The sequence below is a fragment of the Corythoichthys intestinalis genome, chromosome 21, assembly GCF_030265065.1.
Source record: "Corythoichthys intestinalis isolate RoL2023-P3 chromosome 21, ASM3026506v1, whole genome shotgun sequence".
NCBI classification, from domain to species: Eukaryota; Metazoa; Chordata; class Actinopteri; order Syngnathiformes; family Syngnathidae; genus Corythoichthys; species Corythoichthys intestinalis.
This window is the reverse complement of record NC_080415.1, coordinates 27,626,012-27,648,115: the sequence shown is the minus strand read 5'-3', so window position 1 is coordinate 27,648,115 and position 22,104 is coordinate 27,626,012. Positions and strand designations below refer to the sequence as shown.

At 37.4% G+C, this 22,104-nt stretch overlaps 1 protein-coding gene across 1 annotated transcript in view; it reads right to left on the bottom strand.

Moving 5' to 3' along the window:
* LOC130909587 (vesicle-fusing ATPase-like) overlaps nucleotides 1-21,714 on the bottom strand; it is a 36,278-nt gene extending 14,564 nt beyond the window's left edge. Inside the window, exons 1-11 of the mRNA XM_057826259.1 lie at nucleotides 21,577-21,714; nucleotides 16,088-16,173; nucleotides 15,923-16,019; nucleotides 12,892-12,931; nucleotides 11,192-11,358; nucleotides 10,986-11,093; nucleotides 10,743-10,818; nucleotides 7,964-8,119; nucleotides 4,791-4,990; nucleotides 2,211-2,376; nucleotides 50-124 (exon numbers count right to left, since the gene is read on the bottom strand). Coding sequence (XP_057682242.1) covers nucleotides 50-124; nucleotides 2,211-2,376; nucleotides 4,791-4,990; nucleotides 7,964-8,119; nucleotides 10,743-10,818; nucleotides 10,986-11,093; nucleotides 11,192-11,358; nucleotides 12,892-12,931; nucleotides 15,923-16,019; nucleotides 16,088-16,173; nucleotides 21,577-21,588 — 1,183 coding nt within the window. The 5' untranslated portion in view covers nucleotides 21,589-21,714. The remainder of the gene's footprint in view (nucleotides 1-49; nucleotides 125-2,210; nucleotides 2,377-4,790; nucleotides 4,991-7,963; nucleotides 8,120-10,742; nucleotides 10,819-10,985; nucleotides 11,094-11,191; nucleotides 11,359-12,891; nucleotides 12,932-15,922; nucleotides 16,020-16,087; nucleotides 16,174-21,576) is intronic.
* Nucleotides 21,715-22,104: the final 390 nt, after the last annotated feature.

Sequence of the window (22,104 nt, the reverse complement as noted above, 5' to 3'; positions counted from 1 at the left end):
GCGGGAGCTTTTTCGAGCGGTCTAGACTCGTTTCTTTACGCGGTCTTACCAATTTCCATCTTGACTTCCAGTCGTCCAGGTCGGAGCAAGGCCTCGTCAATCAGGTCTGGTCTGTTGGTCATTCCTGAGGGACAAAGAACAGACGCATGTGATCGTAACACAATTTACTCATACAGTGAATCCCATATGTGCCTAGAGATGCTGTAAAATAGTGGCAAAGCACTCATTTTGTCGAGATTAGGCGTCATAACTTCATTCAACATAGTTGCTTGAGACCAAAAAGCCACAAGATGATGCTGAATCAGTATTTTTAACTTTATCCAGTTGACTTGAGTCAGTTTTTCCACAGTTACTTATAGAGGTTAAGATCAACAACAACAAAAAAGCTGTATATGCAAAATCAATAGTAGTTGGAGGTTCACTCAATATTAGGGTTGGGCATCGTTTGAAATTGAACAGTTTCGATTCCACGTTTCGATTCGGGTTCCGAACAATTCTTGATTCTGATCTTTTAGGCAGGGCAAAAAAATTCCATAGTGTATTATTGCATTTATTGCAGATATTTATTATTGCAGTCTTTAAACTTAAATGTGATGAAGTTTCTTTCCGCAGGAGTGCACTTTCACAAAGATGTTTAATTTTCAAGAGCTCACGGAGAAAACATTTACACATATTTTAGCCATACATGTACCTTAGCTGAAAGCTAGGATGAACCATTAGTATAATTTCTTCTATTGATTATAATTTGATGATCTTTTAATACTGTTGATTTTGACGGAGGCGGCAACGTGCTAAAGTACGTAGCTGCATAAAATAAGCTATATAGACTGAGAAGTCTACTGCTTTAAGGTGGCTGTTTACTAACGCCGGCAAGTCTGTCATTTCACATCTAGTTCTCTATACATGTGGTATCTACCGTAGCCCGCCGTAAGAATAAGACTTATTCTCGTACTATTTCATCCATCGTCAACTGCTTAATCATGGGTCGGGTTGCGAGGACAGCAGAAGACAGACGTAATTTATTGTTTTACTTACCGGTTTCTGACTGGTGAGCGGACAAGTGAAGCGTGTCAAATACGCGGCACTCAGCACTTGTATTCCAAGAAGTCGAAGGTTTTTAATCATATTGGTCGTGCAGCCACCTTTGCATGATATAGTTGTGTTGCAAATGTTGCACTGAGCTGTCTGGTCTTTTTTTTTTTTTTTTTTTAAAGTTGAGCCGTCGATGTTTGTAATCAAGTTGCAAAACACAAACACACGCTTCTTGTGGCTTCTTCATGGTTTTTGGCAGCATTTTTCCCCGCTCGGTGGTCAGGGCATCGAAACAAGGAATCGAAATTTTAAAATTCCAATGGTTCCAGGAGCATCGGAGGGTTAGAACCGGATCCCATCGATGCTCGACGCCCAACCCTACTCAATATCATAGAAATGTCCGTCCGTCACATTGATGGAAAAAAATGCATTTTTTAAATAAATATATTTTTCAATTCAAAAGATAAAATGATTGTTTTCATTATTTAATATATACAAAATATCTAATGTAAATAAATGTTTATCCATCTTTCCAATTGATCGTATTTTTTGCTCATTCAAAAATAAAATTTATCTTTTTTAATTAGAAAAAATACCATCACAATTTTTAAAAAGAAAAGATATATTTTAGAACTATTGAAAAAAATGAAATATAAATTTGAAAAATAAAACATTTTAGAACTTAAAAAAATAAAAATAGTGATAATATAACAAAAAATACATTTCCATAAATCTATTCTATTTATTTTGTAATCAATTTAATTTTATAAATGTACTTTTTTATTTTTAAATACATTTAAAAATATTGAAAATAAAAAAACAGAATTAAATTTAAATGCCACGAATCAATGACAAAAACATTTTCTAATCAAAAAAGTACTGCAACAAATGAAAAACACAAAAAGAACACAAAACAACTGCACATAACACTGTAGTATTTATCTAGTTTTTCTTTTCTCATTGGCCACCAATGGATTTGACATCACTGGCGCAGAAAAAAGATTCACTGAGAGCTGACCTAGTTGACATGGATCGAATATGAATGTGTGTTGAAATATGCGACATGACGATAAGTAGTGTTACAAAGCAGTCACAATATTAAATCGTTCACTATTAATCTTAACTTGACACTAAATATTGATTCGAAAGACAAATATGTGAGGGTGTTGACGTGTTACCAATAACAAGGATGTTGTTGAGTTGCTCCACGCCGTCCATCTTGGACAGCAGTTGGTTGACCACAGTGTCATGTACCCCTGTGCTGCCCGTCATGCTGCCTCGCTGCTTGCAAATAGCGTCAATCTCATCCAGAATGATGATGTGCAGGCCGCTGTTGGCACCCAGCTATTGACCAAAAAAAAAAAAAAAAAAAGAATTAGATACTTTTTTTGGGGGGGACACAGATTTTGGGTTCTGTTGAGACCTGGATATTGAAACATAACATGTCCGAACTGTTAAATGGCACATTTCTATCATCATTTACAATTACTGGGGAAAAGCAACACGCTAAGGGGGTTTCCTTCCATCCACACACCTGCAGCTGTGCAAGTCAAAAAAGCGCCTCATTAGGTGGTGAAGACTGAGATTTAATGCAAGTGTCTAACTATCCAAACGGACCACCAAGTTATCATCATCTCCCCTAAAGGGCAGATCTGTCCACTCCTGAAGAAATGACTTTGTTTTTGTGCGTCTAGATAACAGGTGTCAAACTCAAGGACCGGGGGCCAGATCCGGCACCCCCATGTCGATTTTATGTGGCCCGCGAAAGTGAATCGTGCATTGGAAACTTCATCACAAGGGACAAAATTGGTCCCGCTCCCTTTCAGGCATGTAGGTGATGTTGCAATGTTGCTTAATTTTTTTTTTTTTTTGCTGCTCTTTTTTTATGAGTTGTACATATTTGCTGTCTCCACAAGGAGAGTCATGCCTGAAATAAATGAATAAACGAAACAAAACGACTACATGTTTTTTGCCAAAATAAAATGTAATATTTTTGCAGTCCTTAATGAAAGATCCTACAAATATCAGAGACTGATTTTACTTTAGAATTTATTTTAAAAATATGTATTAATAAGATATTTGGCAGTGTTGTTTTCGTCAACGATGACGATAACGAAAATATTTCGTGAATAAACACTTTTCATGACGCCGAGGAGACGATAACGGGTTAAAAACATGATTTGGGAGACTACAACATAACGGGATGAATGCCAATTTTGACTGACGAGAACGCGACGAAAATGCGCAAGTTTCCGTCACATATTCACAATGTGTGACATTTAATGTGTAGTTAGCCTGCATCGTAGCAGTGTCTGGTTGTGTCACTCATGTGACGTGCCGCGTCCCACCCTCCCAGTCTCACCAGTGTGTCGTCTCCAGGCTCTATGCAGGCTTGCACACACAGTAAGATTTACTTTCGTATCTTAGCCAGAGAGAATATGCAATGTTGCTTTAGCCTTTAAAGTCTGTCCCGAGTGATCATCACAGACTAAATGTAACTCGTAGCGTTAGCATAGCATTCGTGTTAGCATTAGGCAATCGAGCGTCGTCTTATACTCTCGGATAACTTTTTTTTAAAATTCAATTCGTGGCGTCCAGGTGGGTATAAATAATTGAAAATAATATACTGTTTTCCTGCTGAGTGTGTACTATCACCAAGTTGGCATTGTCCTTGTAGACGCTACAAAATGTGCTCGTCTGTCAATGTTCATTTGAGATACGTAGTTGAAAACTTTTATTTATTATTTGAGAGTAATTTTTTCAAATTTTACAGACGAAAACATTTTTAATAAACATCGACTAAAACTAGATGACAAACATATTTCAAGATGCTTAAAATCTGAATAGGACTAATAAGTAATATCGTCCAAAAGACTAAGACGAAAATTAAAAGGGCTGCCAAAACCAACACTGATATCGACAGGTTTTCCCTTTGTCCTTTTTAATTCATTCATTCATTTTCCATGCTGCTTTTCCGCGGTAAGCGTAAATAAATTTAATGCTAATTTTTCCTTTGACATTTAAAGAAAAACTCTGCGATGTAAAATATATATGAATAATATGAGAAAAAAATAAAAACTGAATATTTTGTGTTAAGAAAACAGAATTCGGTTCTTTTTTAGGTCAACAATATCTGTAAACAATTCATCGAAATCAAAACAGTTGTAGTTCTGGCTGAGTGATCTGGAAAAAAAAAAGGGTTTTATACCTGGTAGTTTTAAAGAATCTGCAATGAAAACATAAGACATCAGACGGGAGTTTGACATTGAATTCCATATGAAATAAATACTAACATAAAATTAGCACTTAATGACAGAATACCCTGCTTCTCACAAACAATATTTTGTTGATATGTTGTTTTCGGCAACGTATGTTGATACAACTTGTTTTTTGCAGCGTACAAATAGCATATGCCTTCGAGTTTTGTCATATTTTCTTGTTTATGAATGTTCCAAAAACGTTTGAGTGTAAGGATCCAAAGTGAAGTTAATGGCATCTTCCATAGTATATTAGCATTAAGCTAGCGGATGTTCGAATAACTAACTTAATTTTGCATTTTAGTGCACAATATGTGTAATTACACTTGCTATGTACATTGAGCTTTATAGTTTATTTTATCTAAAGTGCAATAAGTCAGTTGAAAACATCAACCCTTGACTTTTTAGGAGGGAATGTTCAAAATCTGTCAAACCATTCAGTTTACATCTGCATATAGACTGACCCCATTTCTTTGTTTTTATTTTAATGGCATCCCTCACCCTTTTCTGCTCGTCCTCGGCATCAGCGAACAGCTTGCGGATGTTGGCCTCCGACTCGCCCACGTACTTGTTGAGGATCTCGGGCCCGTTGACAACCTTTGGCTCGCGGGCGTTCAGCATTTTGCCGATCTGCCGTGCCATCAGTGTTTTACCGCAGCCCGGAGGGCCGTAAAGCAGGATACCCTTCACGTGCTTGCAGCCTAAAAACACACAGGAGTAGTGTGTGTTTAGTGTAGGACAGTGTGGCTTTCATGGCGGCCCGTTTGCACCTGCGTCGTGACATTTGGGCTAATTGAGGGGCCCGCTGATAACGATCTCGGCTGCCATTTGCAGGAGACGAGTCAAACTCCCTCTTAAAGCAACACTCGCACCAGAAAAGTGTGCGGACACCTCCCCTCCCCCGCTGTCAGCACCTGAGCTCCTCATAGCGGCCAATTAGATATCTTTACCTTTGGCTAGCGGGCTATCAGGCTGTGACATCTCAGCGCGATAGCCAGCTGGACGTGGCCAAAGGTCGACTTTAGCTCATTGGTGCTTGGCTAAAGGTCGCCATCTTCATTGAGAAAGTGTGCGTGTTTTTACTAATGGTGATTCACGCATTGGCTGCCAATGACAGCGACAGACGTGCAGTTCATTTGGACTGGGAGTAAGAGTCCGTCATGGACCATCATTTTTACAGTGTGGCAGCGATTGGCAATATATGAGTAAAGGAGCAATGTCCACCAAAAAAATGATAAAAATTACAAGCGTTCATAATTACAATTCAAATATTTGATACCATCAGTGAGTCATAGATTTCATAACCATGGGACACGGGGCCGATTCGTAGGGGATCTATTTTTAAAAACTTGAAATTCAAATATTTACAAAACCAAAGCTTCTACTGACCTAAAACCAAAACAGCCACCTACCTTAACCATATATGAGTCTCCATGAGCAGCGGCATCAAAAAATTAAAAGTCTTTCTCTTATAAAAATCCTGATTCATTATTTTTTATATAAGTATAACACAACTTAAAATGGCTATAAAAGTCTCAGATTTTAAGCTAGATGCACAAAAATCCCCTATATTTTCAGGATCAATAGCAATATTTAACATATTTAACTTTTTGATCAAAATAGCAATATATTTTTTTTATTTACTGTTTTCAACAGCTAATAAATCACTCAATTTAACATCAGAAACTTAATACTTGAGGAAAACATGCAGGATCACTTATAAATAATATGTAAATAAATTATTAATAATTTCTATGTACAATCACAACTTATTATAGAATAGAATAGCCCTTTAATATCATTATACACTATATATTGTTAGCGAATGAGGCTAGCGGCTGCCTGGCGTAAACAGAGCTTTTCTGGAGAAAATTCTTTTGAATGAATGCTTAAATCCCTGAATTCTTCATACATATGGACGTACAACAGTCAGGATTCTTGGTTAAAAGCAAAGAAACTGTGCAGTTAGCGTTTATTTTACACATATTGACGAAATACAATGCTACTATCATAGCGAATGAAGCTAGCGGCCGCCTGGTGTAAAAGAAGCTTACCGGCGAAAATTCTTGTGAATAAGTGCTTAAGTCCCCAAATTCTTCATAGATATGGACGTAAAACAGTCTCGATTCTTGGTTGACAGCAAAGAAAACATGCAGTTAGCGATTATTTTACGTATATTGTCGAAGTACAAAGCTACTATGTTAGCGAATGAGGCTAGCGGCCGCCTGGCATAACAGGAGCTTTTCTGGCGAAAATTCTTGTGAATAAGTACTTAAATCCCCGAATTCTTCATGGATAAGGACATAAAACAGTCTCAACTCTTGGTTAAAAGCAAAGAAACCGTGCAGTTAGCGTTTATTTTAAAAGCTCCTTTTACGCCAGGAGCTTTTCTGGCAAAAATTCTTGTGAATAAATGCTTAAATCCCTGAATTCTTTATAGATATGGACGTAAAACAGTCTCGATTCTTGGTTAAAAGTAAAGTACGAGGATAGTCAGTTGCGAAAATTAGCCGCCTCCATGTGTAAACAAAGAAGAAAATTCCTGCGAATAAATGCTTCAATCACGCATGCATGGTACGAACATTTACCTTGAATCCTCAAACAAATCACTCCTGAGATCATCCTTCCTGTTTGTATGCGGTACAGCTTTTGTAGTTAAATCCAATCGTAAGTAAATCCAGGCTTAAATCCGACATGAGTGTGTGCCGTCTTCGGCTATTACTAAATGAAGCTCGGCCCCCCTCTGATAAGCCGTCGCGCAAAGAATGACGAAGTGACACTTCAATAGTAATGAAGTCTATGAGTGAGTATATTCATCAAGAGTTTCTCCAAAGCTCAGCTCGTCTGTGGAATTCAAGTTTGTATACCACTGCAGTGATTCAAAGTTTCCTGTAGATGTCAGTGTTTCTCATTTTAGGTTTGAGAGCTGAAGAATTTCTGATGACAAGTTAAAAATAGGTTGGTTTGTTTTTCATGATTATCATTATAAACTTGGTTTCTAGATTGTTTTTACTTATGAACTGAAAATTTAACTGAAAATTAAACACAGAATTTATAAAATAAACTATGACAGGCTAGTCATTTTTGAGGGTATACAGTGCATGAAAATTTAATCATGTAAACATTAAATATATTTTTCATTTTCCCGTTAACTAATTGGGTACTATTGACAAAAAAAACATTGAAATTGGTAGGAGTGGCTGAAAATGCTCATGTTTCAGTATCATCGACGGTGCTTGACGTCCAATCCCTTTTGAATGGGAGAGGTAAATGGATTGAACGTCTAGCACCGTCAATGGCAGCCAATGACTTAATCTACAGAAAATTTAGCAAATTAGGCGAGTTTGGGAATGGCAATTAGCCATTTCATCCTTTAAGAAAAGCTCTTTTGAACAGGTCTAAACAAACCTGAGGATCAGAACTGATGTGTCAGAAAGAGCAACGGATGACTCATCGAAAAGAAATGCGAATCATGTGACGCACGTCAGACGCTAGCCTGCGTGCTAATCGCCAATTATGACAGATGATGCGTTCACCTTCAAAGGTGTGCTTGGATTGAAGGATTTACACGTCCCGTGAATGAATTTGACATCTCGTAATACGCCGGCGCTGACAGCGGTAACTCAACTTCAAATAAACTAGATAAACTATTTTTTTTTAAGGTGAAAACTCACCCATCTGTTCCACGATATCCGGAGGGAAAACGCGCGAGGCGAACGCTCGGCGGAAGATGTCAGAAAACTCCTTGTCGAGGCCTCCAATGCCCATTTTCTCAAAGTTCCAATCTGGACTGATGATGGATTGGCGGGACTCCCTTGTCTTAGATTTTCCTGAAGAAGATCAAAATGGACTTAATATATAGATAATAAATATAAAAACTGTAGCCATTTGTATGTCACTGAAATGTCACTGTCATTGCACTTCTAATGCCACAACAATGTCACATGCATCTCACTCAGTAATATGTTCTCAAACATTTGTCTCAATCTGGGTACTGCATATGCAATGTCTGCACAGCAACATTACACCATATTTGCACTGTTACATCAATATCTATGCACAAAATGTCATTTATCATATCAAGTAAGGCATCTGTCTCCTAGTCCGAGTGCTGTAAATTGTCATATATAATATAACAGTGCGCTGTTATATTACCACTACATCAGCACTTGCTGCTAGTCACTTATTCGCTTTATTCCCAATCTGTGTACACTGTAACCTGTGTTTTTTTTTTTTTTTTTTTTTTTGTATTTGCCTTATTGTACTTTTGCTTTATGTGGTGCACGTTATGGCGAAGCTTTAAATCTTGTTGTACTCTGTACGAAGACAATAAAAGCTCTCTATTGTATACTACATACAGACAGAATTTCATTATTTGCAGTAAATGTGAGTTGGGTGCCCCCTTGTGGCTATAATGAGTACTATGAAATGTATTTATATATACAGTAGTGGAATACTTCAAAATGAATTATTTATATCAGGCATATAGTCGTGTTAACAGGTCGTCAATGGCAAGCAATGTGTTAATTAGGTTACATTTTTAATTTTCTGTCTATAAACTCACTGTGCATTTATACAATGGATCAAGTAATAAATTCTTATTTTGAAGCCTTTTAAGGTCAAGTGACTATTTTTAGAAATCTGGAAAAAAAAATACTTTGGTAATTATTGTCATATTATATTTTTTATATTGTTCTCAATTCTTAAACATAAGTAAAATTTATAAATAGATTAAATGTTAATAAATAAAATGGAAATGAATGAAAATATAAATACTTCTTTTTTAAATTTCATAGTATTCAAATGAGTGACCGATACCCGCCGCGATAAGTGAAAAATCGCGTAATATATATATATATGGCAGAAAACACAGACAAGACTGAAAAAGCAGTTTCTGCTCTTGCACCCCTCTTTAAAATAAACTGCTGTATTTTATGCCAAAAGAACTGTTGTGTTTGATAGAACAATGTCTACATGCTGCCATAGTAGATTCATGGCGCATTAAGCCCCCAAACTATTTTTCATTTGTCCGTTTTACCCTGGAAACCCCCGTTGACAGAGGTCGCGCAACTGCTTTTGTCTCAACCCAGCCATAAAAAGAAGTAATTATATTCATTATTCAAAATGTCTGTCATTTTCAGCTTAGAATGATAATTTGATGTCTAATATTAAAAAAAAAAAAAACACCTTCAAAAAATTATTCACTCGCATAAACTTTTAAACAAATTACGTCACAATGAAAAAAATAGATGTCTGTAAATAAGTCACAGATATCTACTTCATAACTATCGCTTAATTGTATTTTTTTGTTACTGTCCCTGATATATTGAATGATAATCGATCCAAACAAAGAAAAATTGAAAAAAAAAAAAAACTTTTAAAAGGGTAAATATATGAAAAAAAAACATCTCGACGACTCCTTGATGTGTGCAATTTCTGCATCGCGACCATTGTTATATTACCATATATTACCCAAAAATCCGGCTGTGGCCATTCACAGATGTGTCTTGACACACGGTGAGACACGATACATGGAGTTTTTGGATCGAAACAAAGTAAGTACGAAATAATATCTTGTTAAAATCATGGTGTCTATAATTCTGCTCTCTCGTGCTCTCACCTCCAGTTAGAGTTTCGTTGTTTAAAAAAAATGTTGTTTTTTTTCAATGCCCTCCTGTTCAAAATTTTTCTTCCCCCAGAAAATTGAGATTTTAAGCTTTCCAATGATGTATCACTCATGCATAACGGACAATTTTGAGATTTGGCCAAATCGGGGGTCTCAGACCGGAACTCCAAGTCACCTGAGTGTTTTTCGCCATACATTTATATATATAATTTCTTTTTAATAAATGGTTTTTAAGCACTTCAAATAATTATGATAGGCTTTAAAATGTTGCTGTCCAACCGAATTATTTTTAAACAATAATAAAGTAGAAAAATGCTTTATTAAATGCTTCATTGAGTGAGTTCACTCAAATCCGCTCAAGCTGCTCACTTACACACAATGAGTTGCCACTGCAACTGTTTAACAAGTTAAATGATGGCTGACGCATGCGGCGCTTTGAAGTTTTGGCTTTCAAGCGTCTCTGGCAAGATCGAACCTTAACGTTTGTCAATCATCATTAACTTTAATAAGCAACTCCAGTGTACTGCCTGACCAGGAAAAGCGCCAGGAGGGAGTGTGAGACTACGTGGTCGGATTGGGACAGCTCATCTGAATTTATTTAATTTTTGGGGGGGGGTTGGTGGGGAAATCCGCGATGGACTGATCACTGTATTTCTAAAAATATTTTGTCTAAAAAATATATCGTAATATTAAGTCATACCATGACATTAGGACTCATTTCGTCTATGCATTTTTTTTCAATTTCAAGTGAGTAGTTTTTCATAATTGCTTTGTGCAAATGATCACAGTTCGATCACAGACTGTCACTGGAATAATTCCGTGCTCACCAATTAGCGTCATGGGAGAACTCTCAGCCTTTTCAAAGATCACCTGACTGTTGGCCAGCAACAACCCGATGTTAACCTAAGGGGAAAACATTATCATGATTATTTTTAGCGTGACAATTTTCATGGAGCGCCAGGAGTGCTAATTAAAAAAAAAAAAAAAAAAAAAGTATTTCGACGAAATGGATTGGACGTCTAGCGCCGTAAATGGCACTGAAAAATGAGCAATCGTGACCAGGAAGACACCTTTGTTTTGTTGCGCGAGCCTTGGTCTCCTTTCAGAACGCTGGGGTCCATGCACTCCATCTCTTTTACTAGCACCTCAAACGGTTTATCGCCAAACTTAAACACCATCTGCAAACATTATTTTAAAAAAGCACACAAATAGGTTTTAATACAAATGAAAGTGTCAAGCACCGTGTCGGTCGTCCAAATATTGGAGTGTTTGGTACCTGCTGCCCTATCGTGAAAGCCTGCTGGTTGAACTGCTGGATGAAGTCATTGGCCATCACGTCAGAGTCGTACGGGTTGCTGTCTGCGTTCTTCTTCTGCAAGAAGTCGATCTCCACCGTTATGGAGCTGATGCACTGCTTGGACTTGTCGAACGTGTAGGTGGAGACTGCAACATTAATAGGAGTTGTTCATTTCATAGAAGTATTTAATTGGAATCATTGGCTGCCATTGACAGCGATGGACGTCTAATCCAATTGGATGACTATCACCATGGTAGCTAAAGTAGTACTACAATTTGGTCTCTGGTGTCCTTCGACTGCTCTTTGGTCTTGGCCATAGTGGAGTTTGGAGTGTGACTGACTGAGCTTGTGGACAGGTGTCTTTTATACCGATAATGAGTTAAAACAGGTGCCATTAATACAGGTAATGAGTGGAGCCTCGATAGATCTCGTTAGAAGAAGTTAGACCTCTTTGACAGCCAGAAATCTTGCCTGTTTGTAGGTGACCAAATACTTATTTTCCACTCTAATTTGGAAATATATTCTTTAAAAATCAAACAATGTGATTTTCTGTTTTTTTTCCACATTCTGTCTCTCATGGTTAAGATTTAGCCATGTTGACAATTACAGGCCTCTCTAATCTTTTCAAGTAGGAGAACTTGCACAATTGGTGGTTGACTAAATACTTATTTGCCCCACTGTATGTATAGTGCAAAGCGGCTCACATCTACATTACTCCTCCATATTAATGTGACTTTTTTTCTAGTAGCAATATTATGACTTTTAGCTCGTTCTTTTCTTTATTTTTATTTATTTGGCCTTAATACTCCGTCTTAGCGTTCTATTAACTTGCATCATTACGTTTTTTTCCACTTACTTCACTCCAGTGATACGTGACATTTATTTCTCTACTCTGCTGGTGCTCATTCTAATGCTGAGAACAATATAAACATACCACAAACAGAGAAAGAAAGAATTATTTTGAATCCCGTTGGTAAAGTGAAGTCAGTGTTCTGAATCAGTTTTTAGTGTCTTTTACACTAATTATGCCATCAGCATTGGACCTCATTGTTTATTTGTTATTTATGTGTTTATTTGTAGTTTAATAAAGAATTTAAGTGTTTCAAAAATGTTTTTGTGAATTAATAATCATTATCAATTAAAAAAGGATTCTTTTTTTCAAGTAGCAATGTGAGATTAATTTGATTTTTCCGATGGAATAACGGTGAAATATTCGATAAGTGTAGCCCAAATGACAAATATGACGTTACTAATAGGAAGGCAGTTGTTTATATAAGGGTTAAATAGCTCAAAATTTTTGAAATGTGTAAAAACTATTTTTTGCCCTGCCAAACTGACTACTATAAACTGGAAAAACTATAATAAAAGTGAACTACACATTCAAAATATAAAAGATAACGCATGCCAAGATTTGATAGACATTGGACAAAAAAAAATGGGGTTTAAAAGAAAGATTGGAAGAAATTTTCTGGAATGACATGAAACATTGTCGTGATATTTATCATTAATTTAATTCTTATTTGAAAAATGTTACTTTATCATGATATTCCATCTTCTTATATATTAAAATTTCCCTTAAAAAATGTAATATCATGGTTAAATTCATTTACTTCCATGTTATATCCACTTTTTCTTGATATTCTAGTTCTGAAAGGATCTTAAGTATCTTTTGTGCTTACCTTCCACCTCTTGTCCGATTGATAAACCGGCCCATTTTCTCTGTATGAAAAAGGAATACAACATGGGCTTAAATTACAACAATGTCAGATAAGCATTTTGTAGACAGGATTTCATGCACTAATTAATGTTTCTATTACATTCATAAAGGACAGGGGTCTCAAAACTGTGGCCCAGGGGCCTAATGCAAACTCTATTTGACTTTCAATTGTATTATTAGTGTTGCCCGCACATATTTTGCGATGTGCAATAGAAAAAAAAGAAGACAATTTCTCAATAAAATAATTTGCCAATTTGAAGACAATTTCTCAATAAAATAATTTGCTAATTTGAAGATAATTTCTCAATAAAATAATTTGCTGATGGATGGATGGATGGATGGATGGATGGATGGATGGATGGATGGATGGATGGATGGATGGATGGATGGATGGATGGATGGATGGATGGATGGATGGATGGATGGATGGATGGATGGATGGATGGATGGATGGATGGATGGATGGATGGATGGATGGATGGATGGATGGATGGATGGATGGATGAAGACAATTTCTCAATAAAATAATTTGCTAATGGATGGATGGATGGATTTATTAACAGACTCAAGGTTCAAGTAACAACAATACAAGGAAAAGATTAAAAAGATAAAAACAAAATGACAATAAAAACACCAGGTCTCCTAGTGACCCATTTTTAAAAGGCACCTGTACCAGTGTATAATAATAAATATAATAAACAAAATATAATTAATTTTAAAGAATTAAAACTTCAAAAAAATAAATCAAAACAAATTGCAATAAATTGAAAAAAGAAGAACAAAGACATAATTTCAAATGAGTTTGGATTTACATTTTTTTCTAGAAATCTGACATAGCTTTGGCTGCCAATGACAGCAATAAATGTCCAATCCATTTTAACTGGGAGTTGAAATGGATTGAACGTCTATTGCCATCACCAAGTGTAATCAATAAATATTTCCCTCTTTTACTAACTACCACAACACATACTCTGACCTGGGCTGACAGTGTATGAGTTAAGCTTATAACTTTTGAATAGATGTCTATTGTAGTTACCACTGTCCCTGAAAGGGTTCAAATCTGTCAGAAGAAAAATAGGACGAAGAGACTGTTAGAGAGTACCTGGGTGCTGATGCGGCGGCGGCCCGTGTTAAAATGAGACAAAAAGGACGCCAAGTGAGAGTGAGTTTACACCAACACATACATTAATTCAGTACTTCTCAAATAGTGGGGCGCGCCCCCCTGGGGGGGCGCAGAGCAATGCCAGGGGGGGCGCATGTGACCTCGGGGAACATGTTTTATGTGTTTTTTTTTTTTTTTGCCGTACTGGAATAAAGTGTACTTGCACATCCACTCAGTAGGTGGCAGTGGCGCTCTCATTTTCAGAGTGCGCGCAGTATTTTTGAACTAAGGAAGAGCACTCAGCACACACAGACAACAGATATGAAGAGCAGTGTGCCACCGCCGTTTTCGAAAGCCGTTTTCCGACCGGACTCACTCACGCAGCGACCCACTGTCTTGTCCGGTGTTCTGCCAAAATATGCTACATCGGCGAAACGTACTACATAAGTCGAATTTGACACCTAAAGTACTACCGTGCGCTCTAAACTTGTTTTGTTTAGATGCATACAGGAATAAGGTACTAGAAAAATGCCTGCAGAAAATACTTAAATGTAGTTATATCAAATAAGGACTGTTTAAACACGCTACGTGACTAATGTGGTCAACTGCTTCAAAGCTAACACAAAAAAACACAATGGTTAAAAGTATGAGAGGGTAATACATGCAAAAAATATCTTTGAGGCTGTGAAAAGGTTCTAAATAACTAAATAAAAACAAAAATAGTGAGTAATCGCCGCCTCTAACCGATGTGCGCATGCGTGTGAATGCATGCGCAAGCGCCCTGAGCATTGTGTAGGACGTTTCGCCGCGTAGTAAGGAATGGCCGAACACCTGTTCTCACGTCGCCGCCCGAGAAGTGCCATTTCCGGCTTGGGATCGTCACGACGACTGCCCTCACCTAAGGTTCTACCTCGGCCGCCGTGAATGCGCTTTTTTCGTGCCGTTTGCCTTTTAGCTTTGACTTTTAATACAGTGGGTGATGATGAAAGACCACTGTTTACTGTGTCTAAAAATAATTATAGCAGACAGCAAGAAGCCAAATCAATTAAGACGCCACTTAAAGACATTAGACCCCAATCTCATTGTTAAGCCGCTTGATTTTTTCAGTGAAAACGTGCCGAATATTGCCAACAATCGTCCTGCTTTGTCAGTGTTATATCAGTAAGCCAGTGAGCATTGTTAGCATGTTAATTGAAAAATAACTCCACATCATTGCAAAGGAGGTAAATACTGTGAGCTGCAAAAATAAAAACTGTCCTGTCCAAGGACACTTTTTTCCCCCCTTTTATTCAGATTAGTTTTTTCGGTCAAATTGTTTGGCACATTGTCCTCATGAGTGAATGTTTCTAATCAATTTTAATTTGGTATTATTTACTGATTTTATTACATTTTATTTTTCTGTATCAAATGGTCAAAAATGTACCTTGAGTGTATTTTTTAGTTTGGATGTGATTTTTTTTTTTTTAATTCAGGCAAATTGATGCACATCAAGTCTTCTCTGTTACAAACAAAACAATGTTTATAATAAAGTTATACTTTATTATAAGTTGATCTATGTTACTTTTTTTCTTTATTAGAAAAAAGGGACACAATGTTAGGCAGATGCGTATTTATATTAGTAATTTTATAGACAAATGATACTATTTACAGTGGCGGCAGAGAGTTTGGGGGGGCGCGAAACATTTACGTCTTCCTTGGGGGGGCGTGACAGAAAATAATTGAGAAGCACTGCAATTGTAGAGTGAGAAAAAATGACAGCAAAGGTAGACGAAGCAAAGATGAGACATTAGACATTTAATTGACAGGAGCTCAGTGACAAAAAGCCATGAAAGCTTTGCCAAGAGCGACCCCTGGTGGCGAGAAGCAGCATAGCAGAGGTGCGGAAGCGTACCTGCGGCAAACTGAAGCAGATGCTGCCCATGTTGACGCTTGGGTGCGTTTTCAAGGTGAACACATACTTATGTGTTAGGTTGCGCACGGTTACGTGCCTGTAACAAAGGGGGAAATAATGACAGCCATCCCACGGGCATCTCAAACAACTAGTATAAAAACTCACTGTTCAAATTGCGGCTCCTTCTCGTTGATGATGGCGCAGTTGGTGAGCGACAGTTTGTCCGTAGGGCATCGCGCCGCCTGCATCAGCTGACAAAAGACGGGCAAAATTCAACACGTTACATTTACATGAGTAACTTTTTGAGGCATTTACTTCTTAGAGTACTTTTACCATGCAATACTTTTTACTTCAGTAAATTTGGGAAGAAGTAACACAACTCTTACTTCGCTACTTTGAGCTACATTATAGTCATTACATTTTTCCTTTTTATTCTACACATTAACTTTATTTTTGCCAAAGATGCCGACAGTGTGTCTCAGGGGCCGTTTACATGGTGACGCTCCAAGAATACGACACATTTCATGTTTGCATTGACATGGTTCCGTCTTGGTTCAGTCTCCATTCGAACGATGTCGCAATTCCACGTGAAAACGATGTAGTATTCATGCCAGGCCCTAGGGGGTAGTACAGTTTTACAAGGCAACAACCAATTATGCACTTCGCACCGTGTAAAGGTGCAGCCATTCCGCAACACAATCGTTGCATCTTGGTGTCAAAGCATCACCCTGTAAACGGCCCGAGTTTCACGAATAAGACGTCGCAACAAAAACCCCATGACTCCATTATACCAATCAGAGGAAACTACTGTAATTTTCGGACTATAAGCCGCTACTTTTTTCCCCTCATTTTGGATCCCGCAGCTTATACTCCAGTGCGGCTTATTTGTTGATTTCTTTGGCTTAATAGGTAACACTTTATTTGACAGTGGCGTCATAAGACTGTCATAAAACCGTCATATTTATGACATGACACGAACATGGGCATTACTGAATGCTTATGACAGATGTCATTCAGTGTTATTCGGCAAATTATGTCACTAACTCTATTTATGTCCAACTCAGATCTTTTGCATCCATTCAAAAGTGAGATAATTGGCTGGATGACACTAAATGACATCTGTTATAAGCATTCATTAATGCTCATGACAGTGTCATGTCATAATTATGATTGTCTTACGGCGCCACTGTGAAATAAAGTGTTACCGAATACCATAACTAGCAATTAATGAAATAAGTGGAACAGTAACTGAAGAAAAATAATTAGCACATAACATAAATTTGATTGTTTTTTACATCTGTAGCACTGCAATGCATGCTAGGAGGCATGTTGGACGACAACAGTGTTGACAGCAGGAGGTTGACTGTCTCCCCCAAGGGAGCAGGGATGACCAAATGAAGCTTTGCAGCAAATAATTGGTTCAAAGCTTAAAGTGCATGTGACACGAAAAACCATGTTTATTTCATAATACACGCGGTATTTTATGCTCCTGAATGATATGGACCGCTTGGATGTGTGTGGAAGCGATCGCTATATTCATTTAGTTTTTTTAATCCCGCGCCATGAAAATGAGTGACCTCCGGCTTCGGTTTTGCATTGAGGAGGAGGGCGCTGTGACGTGTTTGGTAGAAGACGTCCTCTTCACTATACAGCGGACTGTTGTGTATGAGGACGAAGGATTCAGCTGATTTTGCGGATTAATACATTTATTTTTCGCATCACGCCAGCCAAACGGCTGCAGAAAAATCATTCTGTATGAGGGAGAGGCGTATGCGCCTTTTTGGAGTTTCAAAAGGTTCCCATTCACCGTGGATATTTACTGTGGGACCATTGGACTTACGAGGAAGTAAGTAAACATCTTGTTTTGTATTATGTCAAATAAGAATACAGCGATTACAAAGTAAACACTACAAACTTTCTTCAAATAAAGGACTACTTACGTTTGATCATTGATAGGCATGTAAAAAGCTCTCCTCATGCACATTAGCAGCAAGTTAGCTGCACAACAACTGCAGCCACCCTCCTCCAGGGAACAAACTGTAAATTGCTCTCCGCCGGGCGGTTTGCCGATCCGCGAAGACAATCGACAACCCAGTCGTCATGTCAATAAATCCAGGCTAGTTATGTGTGATTTTCCGCTTCGAAGACTTTGAAACATACTTGGTTCGGGTTAGCATGTCAGCTAGCTGTCACGCCTTTTGGTTTGTTTACATTCTCCGAAGCCGGGGAAGGGAAATGACATATTTCCGATTTAGGTGTCATAAAATAACGTTCGGGAGGTGCGACAGTAAAGGTGAAGTCGACAGTTTTGACCATTATGGAGTAATTTTGCCATGTCGTCCTGAATAAATGCATTTTTATTATTTCATATTCCATTTAGCACAAGACTGTTATTTGTCATGACCATCCCATTTATTTAGCAATTGGGGAAAATACTTGGATAAAAAGAATATCCTGTAAAAATACTGAAGTAAAGAGACAGAAACAATGACATTTTGCAGCTCTCTTCGTCGCGTTTTCCTCGTTGTGAATAGTTCCCTTTCAACAGGCTGACTGGTCCTTCTCAAGCCATTTATTTAGCTATTGGGGAAAAATACTTGGATAAAAAGAATATCCTGTAAAAATATTGGAGTAGAGAGACTGAAACAATGACATTTTGCGGCTCTCTTCGTCGCGTTTTCATCGTTCTGAGTAATTCCCCCTCAATGTGCTGAATAGTAAAACCGATGAGCCCAGTCTACCGCTGACATTATCCACCTGTTGGGGACGCTAAAGCCCTATAATCGTAGGCGTGGCTCACCGGCAGATTGACAGACTAATTTCTCGTCATCTGCGCTTTGCTAAATTTTTGCATATCGTCGAATCGTCTCAAAATATGATTCTAATTCACATAATAATGCCATTTAAGACTTTTTTCTTCTTCTGTCGTATGCTCTTTAATGGTGGTTCATTTGGTCTGATGACAGTTTAACCCTTTAACACCTCAGCCTATTTTGGCCGAATTTGCATGCCTTTGATGTTGCCTTTATATTTCAAAGAAAAAATGTTCACAATGGCCAAGTTGGGTCCCTTTTTTCAGGACACCTTGAACTTCATGTCCAAACTGTTGTTTTCTTCACTGACCAATTTCAATCCACATTTTGGGCCCCAAAAGACAAAAAAATCCCAAATTCTTTTTTCAAAATTTATAATGTTGATGTCCCACTGACAACCAAACATGCTCAACCAACTGTTTTGAAGCTTGATAATATTTATTTAACTTGTTAGGATAAACATTCAATAGAAAAAGTAAGATTGAATAGTTTTATGTTTGACAATTCAACACAAACAGCAGGTATGGTCATAGGCGTTTTTGGCCTTTACACATACTATGGTCAAAACAGGTTATATACTGTGCAAAATAGTGAGAAAAAAAAATATATATATTATCCAACACAAAAAGTTTTTGGAGGATATTTTTTTGTGAAGTTAGGTATTGTACCCATCACCTTATAAAAGGTATATATGTACATGCAATTAAGCTTCTCGAACACACATCTATATAGAAATTGAAAAGATTCATAGTGAAGAAAAAAAAATATATAAAATTGAAAAAAAGTATTTTCAAAAATATTGACAAGTAGTTCAGTTCAATTCAATTTTTTCAGGCATGCGACCCAATAAAGTTTTTTTTTTTTTTGCGCACTCAATAAAGTTTGTTTTTGAACAGGTCACTGAGCTGCGTCACATACAACGTCACACAGCCTACTCTTCTGCCGTTTGCGAGCTGCTGTCACTTCCACTCGCCAAGACGCCGACTAATCCGAGGAAAACAATGACAAATACAGCTCATCCTATTCCTTGAGTTAATGAAATAATGCATTAGCTTGCGCTAAATTTAGTTTTCGATTCATTCTGCACGTTTCAAAGTCGCTCGCTCAATCCAACCGGCCGTTGCTTCCATTGCGTGTCTCCTTTCCCTTAGTTGGCGCCTTGCTGTCAATTTATTAAAAATGTTCACATTAGGTTCGTCATTCTTGACATCACAACGGCTCTCGGGATATGTAGTCTTTTGTGCTGCTTTCGGTTTTGAAAAAAGGACAAGAAATGATGGAAATATGGAGACAGACACATGGTCCATGCAGCGTTTTAATGCATATTTATGAGTGCAATAAAACTACAAAACTCAAATTACATTATCTCCCGTTTTACTTGGTCGATTGACTTCAAATAAAAACTGGTGTGGACATCAACTTCCGTACTTTCAAATGAGAGCAATCAGGGGCACGTGGGCGACGTAATTACAGCGTTACGAGGCTTCAAAGATGATATGCGTAAACGTGTCACATCCGACACGTTCGGTGTTAAAGGGCTAATGATGCCGCTGTCAAATAAAGTCCTACCGGTTAATATCTTTTGGTGTAAATATCCATTAATACAGTGAGGACAGCTGTGGCTTATAGTCCAGTGGGGCTTATTTATGAACAAATGCCGTTTTTGTGTCAAATTTGGTGAGTGGCGGCTTTTAGTCAGGTGCGCCTTATAGTCCGAAAATTACGGTATGTTTTTTTTCTTTCCATGCTCCTTGGACGGATGATGTTTCATGTTCTGGTTGGAATCCGAGTATTTTTGTGTCATTTTTTTGGCCTAATAGGTTCATGTAATAGGTTATAGTACAGTATAATGATAACAGTTCATAGAGATGAAGATGTGCTGAGAAATAAAAATATACAATTGATTTTAAAAAAGCATACATTGGAAGCAGTTACAATGTTTCTTATTACTTCAGTATTCTTCTCACAGACTACTTTACTTGTACTTGAGTAAATTTTTGAATGAGCCCTTTTATCTGAGTTATATTTTTGAGAAGTAATGCTACTCTACCCACCTCTGTGTATTCATTGACTTGACTGAATCAGTCTAACTTACTTTTCAAGTTCCAAGCTATTGCTTAGTTGAGTTTATGGCTCATAACTGATGGAAAGAGCGGTTTTTCACATTATATTGACGAATACTGACACATTGGGGTTGTGAAAGATACTGTAGTTTCCGAATTTAGAACCCATTAAAATTGCCATTGATACTCTAATTTGAAACCCTACGCACTGAATTAAAACCCTAACCACAAGCCAAAGCCGGAAACCCATTTAAAAACTCAATTTTTAAAAACTTGCTTTTCCACGAAGACGGAATTATTTTTGATGACGTAAACAGTTTGCGCCGACTAAACAGGAAGTTTATCGTTGTTGGCATTTAACTTTACTAAACCTATTGACCAGAAAGAGGCATATTTAGTAACTGTGTAAGACTAAACGCAAACAATGGTCACATTGCACTTAAAAAACGTAGAGTAACACTTTGTTGACATGCCTTGGTGAAGGAAGCTGCTGACGTTAACAGTCGCTGCTCTGCGTTCTAATGAAATTGAACTTGTTTAGGAACTTTTTAGCCAAAAAACTTAACTGTTGTTGCCTTCTCCCAGAATTTAACACATTTCAAAGGTAGCCTACTCGTATCAACAGAGTGTGGTCATAAGATTTCTTTCCGGTGTGCCAACTTTTGAATGACAAGTGCTTCTTCTTACCACGGAGGGCGGTTTAGTGATCGAAAATACCAATTTTACCCTTTTGAGTTGTTGTGCGTCTTCGAAAAAGGTTCATGAGATGCACACTCACCCTCGTCGTCATTTTTGCGTTGAGTTTGTTGTTTTTTACGCCGATCAAATGCAAGAAAATGTGAACTTTTTCTTCCGCTGACAGAGCAGGCGACTCTGGTCACGTCTCGCGAGATGAGACGGGATCTTGTGTGTCACGTGACTCAAGCACGCTGGACGTCACTGCAAACAATGTGCTGTTAAAAATTCGGCGAAAAAAATAAAATGGGAAAATGTCATTTTTTGTTTTTATAAAAAAAAGTCAGGAATGCAGATATTTTTATTATTAATTACATTTTTATATTATTTAATATTTTATTTTTTTAAATATTTATTACTTTTGTTGTCGAAATTCGACATCGACAAATCTAAGTTCAGCAAGCTGTTACCATCTTTTTCTCACTTCTACAATGAAACGGTATGCTACATAAATCTGTTCAAAAAATAAATCTGTTCAAAAAATCAAAACCAAATAGGTAAGCAGAAAAAAATAATTGGTATTTGTGAAAAGCTGCGACTTTTTTGTGAATAGTTGCTTATAGTATTTTTC